The 21583-nt window shown below is 48.2% G+C and overlaps 1 protein-coding gene across 2 annotated transcripts in view; it reads right to left on the bottom strand.

The window, feature by feature from the left end:
* LOC137422091 (cadherin-17-like) overlaps window positions 1-21583 on the bottom strand; it is a 327803-nt gene that overhangs the window by 141771 nt on the left and 164449 nt on the right. For both annotated transcript variants that reach the window (XM_068108842.2, XM_068108841.2), the window contains exons 11-13: window positions 19104-19180; window positions 13530-13721; window positions 13184-13434 (exon numbers count right to left, since the gene is read on the bottom strand). In XM_068108842.2, the coding sequence (XP_067964943.2) occupies window positions 13184-13434; window positions 13530-13721; window positions 19104-19180 (520 nt within the window). The remainder of the gene's footprint in view (window positions 1-13183; window positions 13435-13529; window positions 13722-19103; window positions 19181-21583) is intronic.

The following is a 21583-nucleotide window of genomic DNA, read 5'->3' on the forward strand; positions in this document are numbered from 1 at the left end:
ATGGGAACATGGGACAGACACAACTCCATCTAATCTTATTCATTCACATGGGAACACGGGACAGACACAGCTCGATCTAATCTTATTCATTCACATGGGAACACGGGACAGACACAGCTCGATCTAATCTTATTCATTCACATGGGAACACGGGACAGACACAGCTCTACCTAATCTTATTCATTCACATGGGAACACGGGACAGACACAGCTCTATCTAATCTTATTCATTCACATGGGAACACGGGACAGACACAGCTCTATCTAATCTTATTCATTCACATGGGAACATGAAACAGAAATGGTTCTCAATAATTTTATTCATTCACCTGGGACACACGGAACAGACACAGCTCTATCTAATCTTATTCATTCACATGGGAACATGGGACAGACACAACTCTATCTAATCTTATTCATTCACATGGGAACACTGTACAAACACAACACAATGCAATCTTATTCATTCACATGGGAACATGAAACAAAAATGGTTCTCAATAACTTTATTCATTCACCTGGGACACACGGAACAGACACAGCTCCATCTAATCTTATTCATTCACATAGGAACACGGGACAGACACAGCTCTATCTAATCTTATTCATTCACATGGGAACACGGGACAGACACAGCTCTATCTAATCTTATTCATTCACATGGGAACACGGGACAGACACAACTCTTTCTAATCTTATTCATTCACATGGGAACACGGGACAGATAAAGCTCTATCTAATCTTATTCATTCACATGGGAACACGGGACAGATACAGCTCTATCTAATCTTATTCATTCACATGGGAACACAGGACAGATACAGCTCTATCTAATCTTATTCATTCACATGGGAACACGGGACAAACACAACTCTATCTAATCTTATTCATTCACATGGGAACACGGGACAGATACAGCTCTATCTAATCTTATTCATTCACATGGGAACACGGGACAGACACAACTCTATCTAATCTTATTCATTCACATGGGAACACGGGACAGATACAGCTCTATCTAATATTATTCATTCCCATGGGAACACGGGACAGACACTGCTCTATCTAATCTTATTCATTCACATGGGAACACGGGACAGACACAACTCTATCTAATCTTATTCATTCACATGGGAACACGGGACAGATACAGCTCTATCTAATCTTATTCATTCACATGGGAACACGGGACAGACACAGCTCTATCTAATCATATTCATTCACATGGGAACACGGGACAGATACAGCTCAATCTAATCTTATTCATTCACATGGGAACACGGGACAGATACAGCTCTATCTAATCTTATTCATTCACATGGGAACACGGGACAGAAACAGCTCTATCTAATGTTATTCATTCACATGGGAACACGGGACAGATACAGCTCTATCTAATCTTATTCATTCACATGGGAACACGGGACAGACACAGCTCTATCTAATCTTATTCATTCACATGGGAACATGAAACAGAAATGGTTCTCAATAATCTTATTCATTCACATGGGAACACTGGACAGAAACAGCCTGATCTAATATTATTCATTCACATGGAAACACGGGACAGATACAGCTCTATCTAATCTTATTCATGCACATGGGAACACGGGACAGATACAGCTCTGTCTAATCTTATTCATTCACATGGGAACACGGGACAGACACAGCTCCATCTAATCTTATTCATTCACATGGGAACACGGGACAGATACAGCTCTATCTAATCTTATTCATTCACATGCGAACACTGGACAAACACAACACAATGCAATCTTATTCATTCACATGGGAACATGAAACAGAAATGGTTCTCAATAATTGTATTCATTCACCTGGGACACACGGAACAGACACAGCTCCATCTAATCTTATTCATTCACATAGGAACACGGGACAGACACAGCTCTATCTAATCTTATTCATTCACATGGGAACACGGGACAGAAACAGCTCTATCTCATCTTATTCATTCACATGGGAACACGGGACAGATACAGCTCTATCTAATCTTATTCATTCACATGGGAACACGGGACAGACACAGCTCTATCTAATCTTATTCATTCACATGGGAACATGAAACAGAAATGGTTCTCAATAATCTTATTCATTCACATGGGAACACGGGACAGAAACAGCCTGATCTAATCTTATTCATTCACATGGAAACACGGGACAGATACAGCTCTATCTAATCTTATTCATTCACATGGGAACACGGGACAGATACAGCTCTATCTAATCTTATTCATTCACATGGGAACACGGGACAGACCCAGCTCTATCTAATCTTATTCATTCACATGGGAACACGGGACAGATACAGCTCTATCTAATCTTATTCATTCACATGCGAACACTGGACAAACACAACACAATGCAATCTTATTCATTCACATGGGAACACGGGACAGAAACAGCTCAAACTAATCTTATTCATTCACATGGGAACACGGGACAGACACAGCTCTATCTAATCTTAGTCATTCACATGGGAACACGGGACAGACACAGCTCGATCTAATCTTATTCATTCACATGGGAACATGGGACAGACACAACTCTATCTAATCTGATTCATTCACATAGGAACACGGGACAGACACAGCTCTATCTAATCTTATTCATTCACATGGGAACACGGGACAGAGACAGCTCGATCTAATCTTATTCATTCACATGGGAACACGGGACAGAAACAGCTCTAACTAATCTTATTCATTCACATGGGAACACGGGACAGACACAGCTCTGTCTAATCTTAGTCATTCACATGGGAACACGGGACAGAAACAGCTCTAACTAATCTTATTCATTCACATGGGAACACGGGACAGACACAGCTCTGTCTAATCTTAGTCATTCACATGGGAACACGGGACAGACACAGCTCGATCTAATCTTCGTCATTCACATGGGAACACGGGACAGACACAGCTCCATCTAATCTTATTAATTCACATAGGAACACGGGACAGACACAGCTCTATCTAATCTTATTCATTCACATGGGAACACGGGACAGACACAGCTCGATCTAATCTTATTCATTCACATGGGAACACAGGACAGACACAGCTCGATCTAATGTTATTCATTCACATGGGAACACGGAACAGACACAGCTCTACCTAATCTTATTCATTCACATGGGAACACGGGACAGACACAGCTCTATCTAATCTTATTCATTCACATGGGAACACGGGACAGACACAGCTCTATCTGATCTTATTCATTCACATGGGAACACGGGACAGACACAGCTCTATCTGATCTTATTCATTCACATGGGAACATGAAACAGAAATGGTTCTCAATAATTTTATTCATTCACCTGGGACACACGGAACAGACACAGCTCTATCTAATCTTATTCATTCACATGGGAACATGGGACAGACACAGCTCTATCTAATTTTATTCATTCACATGGGAACATGGGACAGACACAACTCTATCTAATCTTATTCATTCACATGGGAACACGGGACAGACACAGCTCGATCTAATCTTATTCATTCACATGGGAACACGGGACAGACACAGCTCGATCTAATCTTATTCATTCACATGGGAACACGGGACAGACACAGCTCTACCTAATCTTATTCATTCACATGGGAACACGGGACAGACACAGCTCTATCTAATCTTATTCATTCACATGGGAACACGGGACAGACACAGCTCTATCTAATCTTATTCATTCACATGGGAACATGAAACAGAAATGGTTCTCAATAATTTTATTCATTCACCTGGGACACACGGAACAGACACAGCTCTATCTAATCTTATGCATTCACATGGGAACATGGGACAGACACAACTCTTTCTAATCTTATTCATTCACATGGGAACACTGTACAAATACAACACAATGCAATCTTATTCATTCACATGGGAACATGAAACAAAAATGGTTCTCAATAATTTTATTCATTCACCTGGGACACACGGAACAGACACAGCTCCATCTAATCTTATTCATTCACATAGGAACACGGGACAGACACAGCTCGATCTAATCTTATTCATTCACATGGGAACACGGGACAGACACAGCTCTATCTAATCTTATTCATTCACATGGGAACACGGGACAGACACAGCTCCATCTAATCTTATTCATTCACCTGGGAACACGGGACAGACACAGCTCCATCTAATCTTACTCATTCACATAGGAACACGGAACAGACACAGCTCTATCTAATCTTATTCATTCACATGGGAACACAGGACAGACACAGCTCTATCAAATCGTTTTCATTCACATGGGAACACTGGATAAACACAACTCTATCTAATCTTATTCATTCACATAGGAACACGGGACAGATACAGCTCTATCTAATCTTATTCATTCACATGGGAACATGGGACAGACAATATTAATAATTGGATGAAATGCCACATTCAGTGGGTTCCCTGTGAAATATTAAGAATTGGATCAAATCCAGATTTGATCAAATCCAGATCACAAATCCAATCAAATCCAATAAGATTAGATAGAGATATTAGCTCTATCTAATCTTATTCATTCACATGGGAACACGGGACAGACACAGCTCTATCTAATCTTATTCATTCACATGGGAACACCGGACAGACACAGCTCTATCTAATCTTATTCATTCACATGGGAACACGGGACAGACACAGCTCTATCTAATCTTATTCATTCACATGGGAACACCGGACAGACACAGCTCTATCTAATCTTATTCATTCACATGGGAACACCGGACAGACACAGCTTTATCTAATCTTATTCATTCACATGGGAACACGGGACAGACACAGCTCTATCTAATCTTATTCATTCACATGGGAACACGGGACAGATACAGCTCTATCTAATCTTATTCATTCACATGGGAACACAGGACAGACACAGCTCTATCTAATCTTATTCATTCACATGGGAACATGGGACAGACAATATTAATAATTGGATGAAATGCCACATTCATTGGGTTCCATGTGAAATATTAAGAATTGGATCAAATCCAGATTCAATTTACCTTGACTGGGACAGTTTTTGTTCCATCGGTGGTTTCTGTGCCGCTGGTAAAGTAGTGCTCACACAGTGATTCTGCTATGGGAGATGCGGTTTTCATCCTCGGGTCCTTTTGAGCTAAACTTCCCTCTCGTTGTAGCAAATGTTTTTTGTTTTATAACAGTGACCAGCGTGGATCGGCTCGCTGCATTCGCCTCACCACACATTGTCGCTGCAGAGGCACAGGCTTGTTTTAACTGAGGATAATGACCTGACTGAACTTGAGTTACTGTGTTGTCCTGATTTGCCCCAATCATAATACAAACATTTCTTTTGTACAAAGTTATTTATAATATCGGTGGTATAATTAGCCCCCATTGGAATTATGGATTGGGTCTCTTCCGTCCGTCTATCCATCCATCCATATCTCGGAGATGTACAGACAGATTTTGTTCAAACTTGGCACAAAGACAACACATGACAGCATATACATGCACCTCACTTTATATTTCGATCTGATCAAAGATGGCCGACTGGTAGACTGGCGGCCATTTTATTTGTAAAAAACCCGATATTGAACACATCCTCAACCATTTCTCGGCTATGATTTTACCGATGTTGTTCAAACTTGACACACAGATTAATGAATGATGTCTTACATATGCATGTCATTTTTATTTTCGAGATCAGATCCAAGATGGCCGACTGGAGGCCGTTTTCTTATTTCAACATGTCCCCAACCATTTCTCGACATGTATTGTCTGATTTTGTTCAAAATTGGCACAAAGACAATACATTAGAGTATACACATGCAGAATATTTTGTTTTGTAATCCGACCAATGATGGCCGACTGACGGCCTTTAACTCTGCACAGCAAAATTACTAAAACCATGGGGGCGATGACATTTTATGCCTTTTTTCTTCTTGTTTATTTGTAATTTATTTGTAATCAAAAAAGAACCAAGTGGTCTTGAGCTCTAAATGGTCAAGGGTCAAATCTGTCTAATCGGTCTGAAGGGTGTAAAGGGTTTTAATGGTGTTAAGGTCTTAATGGTGTTAAGACCTAAGTGGTCGGAAGTGTTAAGGTCTAAGTGTTAAGGTCTAAGTGGGCGGAAGGGACTTAAGGGGTGTAAAGGTTTAAAGGGGTAAAGGTCAGAAGGGTGAAGGGATCTAAAGGTGTCTAAAGTACCCTGTATTGCACTGGTCTTTAAGGTATAGGTGGTCGTAAGAGTCTTGGGGGTCTTCAAGATATTGGGGTCTAATGAGTCTAAAGGGTCTTATGGGTATTCAGGGTTCTTTGGGTCGTTAAGGGTCTTCAGCATATTTTGGGTCTTTTGAGTATTTTAGATTATTTGGGGGTCTTTAAGGGTCTTCAGTGTATTTTAGGTATTTTGGGTCTTTGGAGTCTTCGGTGTATTTTGGGTCTTTGGAGTCTTCAGGGTCTTTTGGGATTTTTGGGGTCTTCAGGGTATTTTGGGTCTTCAGGGTCTTTAAAGGGTCTTTGGCATATTTTGGGTCCCCAGGGTCTTCGGGGTCTTTTGTGTATTTTGGGTCTTCAGGTCCTTTAAGGTATTTTGGTTTTTCGGAGTATTTTGGGTCTTTGGGTTATTTTGGGTCTTTGGGGTGTTTTGGGTCTTCTGGGTTGTTTTGGTTCTTTGGGTCTTTTGAGTATTCAGGGTGTTTTGGGTCTTCTGGTATTTGGGGTCTTTGGGGTATTTTGAGTCTTTGGGGCGTTTCGGGTTTTTGGGGACTTTTGGGTATTTGGGGTCTGGTGAATTTAGGGGTGTGTATACATACAACACAAACAAACATACATAACCATATACGTTTGCTCTATTATAAGAAGATAGACATTAGCCTCGTGCCTGAACTATTAGTTGAATCACGTGTGATGGAATTAATGAGATTGGTTCATTTTGATGTGAATTTGAATAACAGTCGACAATGGACGAATGAACCGGGAATACTGGATTAGAACTTTAAATGTCAGTAGTCATGAGTCAAATACTCAGATGAGAACTCGGAATACTCAACCACGTTAGATAGGAAAAACAGATAGGATTTAAGGGAAAGTACAGGGTGGCCTAAAAGTCCCGTTACCCCTCCCCTTCAGTTATTTTTTCATTTATTTTATTTTTTACTTTTATTATTTTCTATTTTTTTACTTTTATTATTTCTTCTTAAACTCTTTCAATATAGAGGTTTTATTGTGCAGTACTTACATTAATTAATCAGTCATTGTATCTGGCAATGCTCCATCATCCTCCTTGCACCACTCAGTTCACCACCACACCACTCAATTCACCACCACACCACTTAATTCACCACCACACCACTCAATTCGTCACCACACCACTCAATTCACCATCACACCACTCAATTCACCACCACACCACTCAATTCACCACCACACCACTCAATCCACCTCCACACCACTCAATTCACCACCACACCATTCAATTCAGCACCACACCACTCAATTCACCACCACACCACTCAATTCAGCACCACACCACTCAATTCACCACCACACCACTCAATTCACCACCACACCACTCAATTCACCACCACACCACTCAATTCACCACCACACCACTCAATTCACCACCACACCACTCAATTCACCACCACACCACTCAATATACCACCACACCACTCAATTCACCACCACACCACTCAATTCACCACCACACCACTCAATTCGTCACCACACCACTCAATTCACCACCACACCACTCAATTCACCACCACACCACTCAATTCACCACCACACCACTCAATCCACCTCCACACCACTCAATTCGCCACCACACCATTCAATTCAGCACCACACCACTCAATTCACCACCACACCACTCAATTCAGCACCACACCACTCAATTCACCACCACACCACTCAATTCACCACCACACCACTCAATTCACCACCACACCACTCAATTCACCACCACACCACTCAATTCACCACCACACCACTCAATTCACCACCACACCACTCAATATACCACCACACCACTCAATTCACCACCACACCACTCAATTCACCACCACACCACTCAATTCGCCACCACACCACTCAATTCACCACCACACCACTCAATTCACCACCACACCACTCAATTCACCACCACACCACTCAATTCACCACCACACCACTCAATTCACCACCACACCACTCAATTCACCACCACACCACTCAATATACCACCACACCACTCAATTCACCACCACACCACTCAATTCGCCACCACACCACTCAATTCGCCACCACACCACTCAATTCAGCACCACACCACTCAATTCACCACCACACCACTCAATTCACCACCACACCACTCAATTCACCACCACACCAATCAATTCACCACCACACCACTCAATTCACCACCACACCAATCAATTCACCACCACACCACTCAATTCACCACCACACCACTGAAGGTGTGAGAAGTATATCAGGGGTAAAGAGACTTTCGGGCCACCCTGTACAATACCAATACACAATAAATATTTCAGTTATTAGTCCCCTACCGGTGTACACCGGAGGGGACTATAGGTTTGCACTCCGTCCCTCTGTCAGTCCGTCCGTCACGCAAAGAACAGTTTTCCGGACTTTTTTTCTAAACTCTTAATGGTAATGATTTCAAACTTGGTACATGGTTTCCTCATCATAAGTTACAGATCAAGTTCGAACTTCACGACGTTTCGATCATTTTTGACAAAGTTATGGCACTTTGAACTTTGGTAATTTCCCCAACAGTTTTCCGGACGACAGACTGCCGGTGTAGGAGGATAGATCCACTCCCCAGGATAAAAACCACTCTAGAGTGATATTTTCCTCGGAAAATTTCACTCTAGTGGTTTTATCCTAGGATGAAATCACTCCCCCTAGGATTTTAACACTCCCCCTTGCAGGATCAAATGACTCCCCAGGTTTATAACACTCCCCCTATATATTTTGTGATTTCAACAATATTTATTGCATGGTAATGACATACAACCATGCCAAAGTTAATGAATATGAACATTAAATGATAAATGAATTGATAAACAGGGCAGAATGATGTCCTTTGTAAACGTCTCTCCCTAAAAATAAAAATACAATGTTTTTCGCATCCCTGTATTAAACTGGGTAAATCAAATAAAGAAAAGTATAAATTTAACATTCAAATAATTATATATTTTGATATTAGAGCATTCGCAGTAATCATTACGATACATTTACGATGTTTTATACTGAAATGATATTTCCATTTCAACATATTGTTGCGGTTCTGAGAATGTACATATATGATAATTAAAGGTTAAAGGTTTGCCCCCATAGTTAGTCCACATGCAACACGTAGGCCACCTTAGAACATTAGTTATGTCATAGTATATGTGAGAATAAGGCCATTTCCAATAGTGATACCTGCGTTGTGTAAAAGAAATAAGAGTAGGTCCCGTTCATTTCACAGCCCACCCTCAAAATCGACCTCGTTGGGCAGCATCCATCCCGCGCCCTGATTCGGCTAATCCACCTCCTTTGCCAGCAGCGTTCGCTGCTCTTGGGTTTTCGCTCGAAACCAGCCAAATGCCACGAGGTAGGCCTGGAGAGGGGGAGGAGCGCGAGGTCGGGGTGTGGCCACGTCAAGCAGTACGTCAAGGGCGGAGCCGGTAAGAGCCAACAACCAACCAGGGCTCGGGTGGAATGGCGTGAAGGGCGTGGTAAGAGCGCGGCTGGCAAATTCCAGAGGGTTCGCTGGGCGGTGCTATATAACCGCGCGCACAAAGCCCTTCGAGAGGACTTGAGGACTGCCCTTGTGAGAGAACTGCACTCGTTGTAAAGGATTGGCACAGTTCGCGCATGAAAGAGGACTTATGAGCAGAGCACTCGTTGGAAGTTTGGCTTATTGAGGATTGTGCAAAGAGGCCTCTTGAGGGAAACGCTTTAAGAAGCGCGTTCGAGCTGCCGATTATAACGTACGCGGTTGAGCCGCGAGTGTAACCGCCAAGCCAGCCTACCTTTCGCCTGCATTCCGCCCTGTAATTGTCCGCTCCGCATAAACGACACGAGGAGAGTTCCTGGCCGCTGCCGCCTGACCATCTGCTTCACGGTACGAGTCGGGGACCGGAGTGAGCTGCCTGGACGCCATCATCCCCGGACCATCTACCCAACCTTCTACATCCCCGTGTGAGTGTGTCTGTGTGTGACGGGCCCGTTTGTCCAGGGATAAGTTAAGACTGTATAAGCTTCACTGTGTGTACTTCTCCTCCTTCCTGTACAAATTATTAATAAACCAATCTGTTCTTCCTGTTTCTTCCTAATTCGACCATATCAGTCTTTTCCTCCATTGGGTAAGCGTGGCACGATTCGGAACCTCTCTTGAAATGATCTCTCTGACTCTCTTGAAAATCCTCTGTATCTCTTAGCTGATGACTCTACTCTCTGTCGCTCCATTCTTCATCCCTCAGATCGGCAGTCTGCTGCCTCCTCACTCTCTGCAGACCTGGACAAAATCACAGACTGGGCAAACAAGTGGAACATGTCTTTCAATCCTGACAAATCTCACACTCTTACGATGTCTCTCCGAAAAGACCGACTGGACAACCCTCCCATCCACTTTCTGAATAATCCTCTCCAAGAAGTTCTGTCACTCAAGCTTTTGGGGCTCACTATCTGCCATGATCTTTCCTGGGAAAACCACATTTCAAATCTGGCCTCCAAAGCCAGTCGCCGACTGGGCATCCTCCGTCCTGCGAAGTCCTTCCTTGGCACACCTGAGCTCCTCACCACATACAAGGCTTTCATCCGCAGCTCAATGGAATACTGCTCTCCCCTCTGGGCTGGTGCTCCTGCCTCACACCTAGCTCGTCTTCACGCTGTTGAAACCAAAGCATTCAGAATCATTGGAATCTCCCGCGATGAAGCTAACTCCAAGGGCCTCTCACTCACTCACCGCAGGCAGGTTGGTGGTCTTTCCATCTTCTACCGACTCCTCTCTGGCCTTGCCCCCTCAGCTCTCTCTGGGCTCTGTCCCGCAAATATTCCTACAGGTCGCACAAGATCTGCCTGCAACCCTCTTATGGTCAAACTGCCAAAATCAAGACTCTCTGCTCACCTTCACTCCTTCATTCCTCTTTTCTCCCGCCTCTGGAACAAACTCCCTCACTCTCTTCAATCCCACTCCACCCTCCAGGTCTTTAAAACAGCTGTTCACCACCATCTCTTATCTTCCCCCATCCAAAACCTTGATCTTTTCTACCCCCGCTAATTTCACCCCAAATTCCACTTTTTTGAAATACCAACTTCTGTCCTGGAAGTCCTTGGTGTCCTTGTGTTTTATACTTCTCCCTCCACCCCCCCCCCCCCCTTCCCATGCCTCCTCCCCCCAAGCCCTCTCCCTTCCACACATCTCACTGCTCTCAAATGTTGTGTTTGTGTGCTTCCCCTTCTCTCCCCATCTTGTTTTCCGCTCCCTCTTTTTGTGTGTTTTGTTTGTCTGGTTGATTTGTTTGTGAAGTAAATGTTAGCTCTTTCACGAGCCTCGATTCAGTATACAAAAAAAACCAAAAAAAAAAACCGCTCAAATCGGGGTTAGTTCTGTTAACAGCTTGGATCACGGCTCGCTATCCCTCGGCGTTTCCACTAAAACCGTGGTTCGGGCCGGGTTATTTCCTTGCTTCCTGGGAGGCGTTGGTAATTAGGTAATAGGAATAATTCAGCCTACCACCCTATTCAGCGCTGACCGGAAGGAACGTCATAGCCCCGGATCATGTCGGCTCGTGACAGACAAGGGGGTTAATCCCCCCTTGGTAAGGGGAAAGGCCGACGTTGAGATCCGTAACAATATAATATGTCATTTTAAGTTATGTTCTATAACTTTACTGCACTTTTAAGAAATATTAAATACGGGTTTTAAAATGTTATGAAATGTAAATATTCATGCAATACATTTATTTAATATATGTGTATGAATAAATATTTTTCAACCATGACAACTTACTTAACGTCTAATTTGATTGAAATGTGAATCTGCAGGACCGGATAAATTGATTAAAATTACATGGAAAATATGTGAAGTTTTTCGTTAATTACCTCTGATGAGCTGGAACGATATAGTATTCAACAACCGAATATGTAGATCCGAAGATATGTAAATATTACCCACATCACACTGAATACACTCGGAAGAGTGTACAAAGGTGTACATATAGATATGAAATGAAGTACACTGCATGATATTTTAAAAACCATAACAAAGTATAATAACTCTCATGTGAATATAAATGAACGGGAGTATTGATTAAATATACGGGGAAAACGGGACTCATGTCTTCTTTTGTTGTATTGAAATAATGATGGGCTCAAATATAGTACATGTATTCAACATGGGCTCAAATATAGTACTTGTATTCAACATGGGCTCAAATATAGTACTTGTATTCAACAATTGAATATTAAGATCCGACAATATGATGCACATGCTCACACGGTATACACTAAAATACATATTAAAAGCTCTGTTGATCATTGCAACGATATCTAACATCCTGTGAGTTATATTTCCAAAGTAACTAAATATATCTTTCCATTCTTTCTGGGGGATTGACTTTATCCTGAAGGGGAGTGCTTTGATCCTGGAGGGAGTGTGTTGATCCTGACAGGGGGAGTGATTCTGGCCTAGGATAATCACACTCTAGAGTGTGCTTGTCCTAGGATTAGTTCACTCCAGAGTGATTTTATCCTAGGACAGAATCACTCTAGAGTGAGATTTTAGGGGAGTGAGAGAATCCTGCTACACCTGTAGGGGACGTGTATTGCAGCGCAATACTCAATGCTTGTTTTTCTTACCTTAAGTTACTGTAAAAGACCGACCGCTTACTAAACGGTGAATGAACACAAGCAACATTTCCAAGATGTAATGGTGAGTGAGCTTGGACACAAATTGAGTCGCGTGTACCGGTATAGGAGTGGGATGTACCGGTGTTGGAGTCGCGTGTACCGGTGCCGGAGTCGCATGTATCGGTATAGGAGTCGGGTGTACCGGTGTCGGAGTCAGGTGTACCGGTGTCGGAGTCAGGTGTACCGGTGTCGGAGTCAGGTGTACCGGTGTCGGTGTCAGGTGTACCGGTGTCGGTATCAGGTGTACCGGTGTCGGGGTCGGGTGTACCGGTATCGAACACAGGCTCACTTCACTGGGTCATGTTGTTTGATGTCAGGGTCGTTAGCCGTGACCTTCAACAAAGTTGAGCCAACGGTCACGTTCTCAAGGACCTCAATGAGGAAAATGGACTTTGAGAATTCGGGCGCATCGTTTGCATCCGTCACGATGATCTGTACGTGTGCCTTGGAGAGAACATCACGTGATCCTTCCACAAGAGGTACCATGTTTAGAGCTGTGAGTGTGAGATTAAACTCGTTCTTCGTCTCAAAGTCCAATCTCTGTCGGGAAAACAAACATGGGTGAAGGAAGAGGATGCCAGAGGACAATAATATTCTTATTCCTCCCTTGCACTCACCTTACCACCCGTACTCACCTTCGCCAATTGGACTCGACCTTGATTGCTTTTCAAATTGAATGACACATTAAAAATCCCGTCAGGATCTCCATTGGAAACGTTGAAGATGACCTGCCAACTTTTCGAGCCAAACTCGTCTGCATCCCAGGCTGCGATGTCCACCACCTTTGTTCCCTTGGGACTGTCCTCACTTATCCTTAGTGGACCATACTGGAGGAAGTAAACCACACCGTTGGACCATCTTACCACCATTACACGTCCATAATGCATTCATTTACTTTTTCAGGTGTAAATGGCTGTACACAATGGTTTTAAGTCAAGTTAACAACGAGCAAGCGTGCTGTAGCGGTTACCGCTGGATGCACACAATCGCCTTGCACCGGCCAGAACACGGCCAGACGCGCCTCTCCCGGGCATGCCCGGACTCACTGTTCCCGGGCACGCCCGAACCTCCCGGGCACGCCCGGTCTCGTCTTTCCCGGGCATGCCCGCTCTCGCCTTTCCAGGGCTCGCCCAGAGCGTCCGGGCATGCCCGCTATCGCCTTTTCAGGGCTCGCCCAGAGCGTCCGGGCATGCCCGCTATCGCCTTTCCAGGGCTCGCCCAGAGCGTCCGGGCATGCCCGCTATCGCCTTTCCAGGGCTTGCCCAGAGCGCCCGGGCACGCCCAGCCTCGACTTGCCAGGCCGCAGCCAAACACGCCCGGGCAGGTCCAGACTCACCTTTCCAAGGCTCGCCCTTGACACCCGGGCATGCCCGGTATAGCTTTTGCCGGGCAAACTTCCCGACATAAATGTGTATATATATTGCTGCCCGATAAACGGGCTTGTGAGAATACCTGAGCTGTTTTGTTTCAATAAAGCAACTCGGACGAATTCCGTCTTTGGTCGCGTCAATTCTTTCGACTCGCGTTGGAGCGCAGTTCCTTCATTGGTGACCTACCGACATGGATACGGCAGTGACGCTTAAACTGCCTACCTTCTGGGAGGCTCACGCGGCTGTTTGGTTCGCTCAGGCGGACTCTCAGTTCGCCCTGCGAGGCATCACCGCGGACGACACCCGCTTCCACCATGTTGTGGCGGCGCTCGGTTCCGCCACCGCGGCCCGCGCCTTCAGCCTCCTCGAACACCCGCCGGCTGCTGACAAATACGACGCGCTGAAGACACTCCTCCTCGACGCTTTCGCCCTCTCACCGGCAGCACGCGCACGGCACCTGCTCGCTCTGCCCGAGCTCGGCGACACGCGCCCGTCAGAGCGCTTGGACAATATGCTCTCGTTGCTCGGTGAGCACTCTCCGGATTTTCTGTTCCGCGAGCTGTTCCTTCGCCAGCTGCCTCACCCGGTACGCCTCGCCCTGGCTGGCACGTTGATCACGGATTCCCGCGCCCTCGCCAGGGAAGCCGATAAGATCTCCTCGGCGGGCCAGCACATCGGCGCGGTTACCTGGAGCCCGCCGCCGTCCGAGGCGACGCCCGAGCGCCCTGCGCGGTTGGAGGCCGAACTGCCGGTGCAACTGGCGGCCGCCACGCTGCACCGCCCGCTTCCGACACGACGGCCGGGGCCTCCACCTGACCGGGCGTGGTGTTATTACCACGCCAGGTTCGGACACAAGGCTCGGACGTGCCGGCCCCCGTGCACTTTCGGCAGGTCGGGAAACGGCCGGGCCGGCGTTCATTCCCAGCCATGAGCGCCGGCCACTCAGGCAACTTGCTGTTTATTCGGGACAAAGCGTCTGGGCGGCGTTTCCTGTGTGACACCGGCGCCCAACTGAGCGTCATACCCGCCTCCGAGCAGGACAGGCGGGACGCCGTTTGCGGCCCCTCTTTGGTCGCTGCTAATGGCTCGGCCATACGCACTTTCGGCCCACGCGTCGTCACCCTCTGCTTCGGCAGCCAGCGTTTTCAATGGACTTTTGTGACCGCCTGCGTCCCCATGGCTTTGCTGGGCGCCGACTTCCTCTGCGCGCACGGGCTGCTGGTCGACGTCAAACGTCGTCGCCTTGTCAACGCCGAGACCTTCAGCTCCCTGGCGTGCACGATGAGCAGCTCCGCGCCGACCGAACTGGCGTGTGCCCTCCCGGCAGCAAACGAGTTCGCTCGCCTGCTCGCGGTATTCCCGGCCCTCACGCGGCTGACGTTTTCGGCCGTCGTGGTGCGGCACGGGATCGAGCACCACATACCCACTACGGGCCCGCCGGTCTACGCGAGGGCCCGCCGCCTTGACCCGGCCAAGCTCGCCGTGGCGAAGGCCGAGTTCGACGCGTTGGAGCACCTCGGCATCGTGCGGCGCTCCGATAGCGCGTGGGCCTCGCCACTGCACATCGTGCCAAAGCCGGGGGGTGGATGGCGCCCGTGTGGTGACTACCGCCGTCTCAATGACGCTACCACCCCCGACAGGTACCCGATCCCGCATATTCAGGACTTTTCCGCCCGTTTGGCGGGACGGGTCATCTTTTCGAAAATTGACCTGATACGGGGCTACCACCAGGTACCTGTCCGGGCGGCCGACGTCCCGAAGACGGCCGTCATCACGCCGTTCGGCCTGTTCGAATTTTTGCGGATGCCGTTTGGCCTCAAGAACGCGGCCCAGGCGTTCCAGCGCTTGATGGACGGCGTGCTGCGCGACCTGCCGTTTCTTTTCGTCTATCTGGACGATATCCTCGTCGCCAGCACGTCCCGCGCCGAGCACCTCCTCCACCTCCGAACACTGTTCAGTCGCCTCAGCGAGCACGGCTTAATTGTCAACCCGGTCAAATGCCACTTCGGCGTGACGACCATTGACTTTTTGGGCCACCGCATCACCAAGACTGGGGCCGTGCCGCTGCCGACCAAGGTCGAGGCCATCACCACGTTCCCGCGTCCCCGTTCCATCAAGGCCCTCCAAGAGTTCCTCTGCAAGGTGAATTTTTATCACCGATTCGTGCCCCGCGCTGCTCAGCTCATGCGGCCCCTTTACGAGGCCCTCCGGGGCAAGCCGGCCAAGCATGACATTGTTTGGTCCGCGGCCATGGACGCGGCCTTCGCCAGCGCCAAATGGGCCCTCGCCGACGCAACGCTGCTGGCTCACCCGGTGCTCAATGCGCCCATCGCCCTCACTACGGACGCCTCCAACTACGCAGTGGGCGCCGTCCATGAGCAATGGGTGGACGGGGTTTGGCAGCCACTCGCTTTTTTCAGCCGGCAACTCCGGCCGAACGAGTTAAACTACAGCACGTTCGACCGCGAGCTGCTCGGGCTATTCCTGGCCGTTCGCCATTTCCGACACCTCCTGGAGGGCCGCCCGTTCACGGCTTTCGTCGACCACAAGCCGTTGGTCTACGCAATGGCTAAGGTCACGGAGCCGTGCTCGGCCCGCCAGCAGCGCCACCTCTCCGCCGTGTCGGAGTTCACCACGGACATCCGGCACGTCACCAGCAAAGACAACGCCGTGGCCGACTGTCTTTCTCGGGCCAGCGCGAACGCGGTCCACCTCGGCGTGGACTTCGCGCTCATGGCGGCCGACCAGACCACCGACGCCTCGGTGCAGGCACTCCGTGCGGCGGACACGGGCCTCCGCCTGGCCGACATTCCCTTCGCGGGCACCGTCCTGCTCTGCGACGTCTCCCAGGGCAAGCCTCGCCCCATCGTGCCCGTTTCCTGGCAGCGCCGCATCTTCGCCTCCATCCACGGCCTTTCTCACCCGGGCCGGAAAGCTTCTCCGAAGCTGGTGTCGGCGCGTTTCGTCTGGCACGGCCTTCGACGAAACATCCGCGACTGGGCCAACGCCTGCACGGCCTGCCAGCGGGTCAAGGTCCACCGCCACACCCAGGCCCCGCTGGCACCTTTCGCCGTGCCTGAACGGCGTTTCGACCACGTCCACGTGGACCTGGTGGGTCCCCTGCCCCCCTCGCGGGGGTTCACCCACCTGCTCACCATGGTGGACAGGACCACCAGGTGGCCGGAGGCTGTGCCCCTCGCCTCCACCACCACCGCCGACGTGGCGCAGGCATTCATCGCCACCTGGGTCGCGCGCTTCGGCGCACCAGCGGACATCTCGTCCGACCGCGGCCCACAGTTCACGTCTGAGCTTTGGGGTGCGGTCGCCCGTTCGTTGGGGGTCACGCTGCACCGCACCACGGCCTACCACCCCCAAGCCAACGGGTTGTGCGAGCGGTTTCACCGCTCCATGAAGGCCGCACTCATGGCCGGCCTTCAGGACGACGGTTGGGCCGACCGGCTGCCGTGGGTCCTTTTGGGCCTCCGCACGGCCCCCAAGGAAGACCTCCAGGCATCCGCCGCCGAGCTCGTCTACGGCCAGCCGCTCCGCGTCCCGGGCGAATTCGTGCCCGACGCTACCAGTCTCTGGTCCGCCGCTCGCCAGCGCTCGGACCTCCAGGAGGCCGCCCGACGATTTGCCCCCGTGCCGACGTCCCGCCACGGTGGCCCCCAGTCCTACGTCCCCCCGGCGCTTCGCACAGCGGAGTACGTCTTTGTGCGTCATGACGCGCACCGGGGGCCACTCCGGCCGCCGTACGACGGGCCCTTCCGGGTCCTGCGACGGGGCGACAAGTCTTTCATCGTCGACTTCGGCGGCCGGCCGGACCGGATTTCTGTGGACCGCCTCAAACCGGCGCACATGGACGTCGACCGACCACCACGGTTGGCCCTTCCTCCACGGCGAGGCCGCCCCCCGTCCACAGTTCCCCCCGCTCGACCACCCACCACCACGTCGGACCCCTCCCCACGACCCTCCAGGGGTCGCTTCGGCCGGGTCATCCGGACCCCCCTTAAATTGACCCTGCCGGTGCAGGTCGATTCTGGAGGGGCGTGTGTAGCGGTTACCGCTGGATGCACACAATCGCCTTGCACCGGCCAGAACACGGCCAGACGCGCCTCTCCCGGGCATGCCCGGACTCACTGTTCCCGGGCACGCCCGAACCTCCCGGGCACGCCCGGTCTCGTCTTTCCCGGGCATGCCCGCTCTCGCCTTTCCAGGGCTCGCCCAGAGCGTCCGGGCATGCCCGCTATCGCCTTTCCAGGGCTCGCCCAGAGCGTCCGGGCATGCCCGCTATCGCCTTTCCAGGGCACGCCCAGAGCGTCCGGGCATGCCCGCTATCGCCTTTTCAGGGCTCGCCCAGAGCGTCCGGGCATGCCCGCTATCGCCTTTCCAGGGCACGCCCAGAGCGTCCGGGCATGCCAGCTATCGCCTTTCCAGGGCTCGCCCAGAGCGTCCGGGCATGCCCGCTATCGCCTTTTCAGGGCTCGCCCAGAGCGTCCGGGCATGCCCGCTATCGCCTTTCCAGGGCTCGCCCAGAGCGCCCGGGCACGCCCAGCCTCGACTTGCCAGGCCGCAGCCAAACACGCCCGGGCAGGTCCAGACTCGCCTTTCCAAGGCTCGCCCTTGACACCCGGGCATGCCCGGTATAGCTTTTGCCGGGCAAACTTCCCGACATAAATGTGTATATATATTGCTGCCCGATAAACGGGCTTGGGAGAATACCTGAGCTGTTTTGTTTCAATAAAGCAACTCGGACGAATTCCGTCTTTGGTCGCGTCAATTCTTTCGACTCGCGTTGGAGAGCAGTTCCTTCAGTGCAATTGTTTATACACCACTCACCTCGGTGACGTTGAAGACTGGTGCATGGTCGTTGTCATCAATAACATCGACTATCAGCTGACAGGTGTCGTTCAGTCCTGTGGATAACAAACAGCAGTGAATATTCCATCATGGAAACCATTGACCATTCGTATAAAGATACCTTCTTCTTCTCTACCCAAGGCATTAGTCTTGCCCAGAAGGGATGAAACACTATTGCAGTGCCCCTGTCTGTCTGCACTAGAATATAGGACCCGTCGCTTCGCTGACGGAAATACCAATCTTTGCTGCGATGGCTAATCGATGCGGGAAGAAAAGAAGAAGAAAAAAAAAAGGATTCCTGGGAGATCCGGCTTACTCTCCGTGCAGGGAAACCCGACGTCATGTGTTGGCATTTGCAGTTTTGACACGCGTGTCCATGCACCCATAAAAAAAATTTTGGGATCACAAACACTGCCGGGAGTTACCCGAATCCACGGCACTTGGATTTATTGAAATCCGTTAATCTGCTCTCAAGTTATAACACGACAAACAAACAAACAAACAAACAAGAAGACGTCATACAGAGCAGGATACTTGCAAAATTCCTCCCCACCCCCCAGAAAAAAATGGTTGAAATTGATTCAGCAAATTGTCCACTTCATCAGGATCAAAATTGACGATCTTGATCAAAGCTTGGGTGAATTGGATGAAAAGTGACGATTTTTAGATTAAAATTGATGATTTTGCGAGTTTGACCTTGAGTTGACCTTTGACCTTTTGACCTCAAAATAGTTTGTTTCCCAATTCAGTGACTCAATGTGCAAATGCTGTTACATTTTCAAATCGATTGGATGAAAATTTATGCTTTTGCAAGTTTGACCCTGAGTTGACCTTTGACCTCAAAAATAGTTTGTCTCCCAATTCAGTGTCAATATGCAAATGCTGTTACATTTTCAAGTCAATCGGATGATAATTGATGCTTTTGGAAGTTTGACCTTGAGTTGTCCTTTGACCTTTTGACCTCAAAAAAGTTTGTTTCCAAATTCAGTGACTTAATGTGCAAATGCTTACATTTTCAAGTCAATCGGATGCAAATTGGTGATTTTGGAAGGTTGACCTTGAGTTGACCTTTGACCTTTTGATCTCAAAAATAGTTGGTTTTCCAATTTAGTGACAACATACAAATGCTGTTCAATATTCAAGTCAAACGGATTGAAAATGGCGATTTTAGAAATCTGACCTCCAGAGGGCTTTTGACCTCAAAATCAATAGGCTTTTCATTTGTGACGACCTCTATAACGTGGTGAAGTTTCATGACGATTGTTTTAGAATTGTGACCTTTAGGCTGGTGACAAACAAACAAACAGACAGAACTATAAATCGGTCAGAGACCGTGAACTTGCCGGAATGTACTTTTTTATTGATCTTGAGTTTGCCCTTTCAAGGTCACTCAAGGTCAAAGGTCATGGTGCCAAATGAAATGTCGTATGTGACTTCCTATATGTCAGTAACAGTAAGTGTATGCATATCTCTTGTACTTCTAGAGTTTTGTGGTTTGAAATATATTTTAAATGAAAACTCAACCCCCCTGTTTTCACGTTTTGGGTGACCTTGACCTTGAGCTTGACCTTGGGCCTAGAGAGTTAAAAATTGGGCACAGTCTATTCCAGGGCAAGGCAAATATGTGTGTAAAGTATGGCAACGATGTAGACGAAGTACTGCGCACAAACAGACAGTCGGACAGGCAAACCAACCAACCAACCAACAAACTTCCCGGAATTTTTTCCGGCAAGTAATAACAAACGCATCCGACCAATATAATTGAAAATTTAGATTTTGAAAGTAACAAACACACAGACACGGCTCCTTTTTTTAATACAGATGTATGTCTGTCTTTGTGTCTGTCTGTGTTTCCGCGACAAAATATTTTCACTTTAAAGATATTTTTCTCCACAACAGCCTGCTGATTGATGCGAAACTTTAAACATAGGAGGCACATTAGACGGAGAGTGGAGAGTTATCTGGGGCCACCCCATGGAGAGTATTTTATTGCTAACGCTGACATCATAGGTCACATGGTATGGCACACATATTGGATTGAAGGGACAAAAATCCTTGGACATCTTTTTTTCCTGAAACCGCTCAACAAAAACCATTAAAACTTGGCCTATGTCATCAACTCCCCATGGGGGACATAAGGTGGTAATGATGAAGTCATCGGTGAAGTGGTATTCCAGCCATAATAGGTTGGATTGAAATCTTTATCCCAAAAATCTGAAACTTCATTTATCTGATCCTTGGACCCAATGTGAGTGACGATTTAAATTTATGATATCATAGGTCACATGGTATGGCAGTCATATTGCATTAAAGTAAAAAAATTGGACATCATTTTCTCCAAAACTACTCAACTTTAAAAAGTTGAAACTTGGCATATGTCATCAACCCCCATGGTGTGTATATATGGTGAAAAGGATGATGTCATCAGTGAAGTGGTATTCCAGCCATAATAGGTTGAA

This window comes from Myxine glutinosa, chromosome 2 (genome assembly GCF_964187855.1).
Source record: "Myxine glutinosa chromosome 2, kmMyxGlut1.1, whole genome shotgun sequence".
NCBI lineage: Eukaryota > Metazoa > Chordata > Myxini > Myxiniformes > Myxinidae > Myxine > Myxine glutinosa.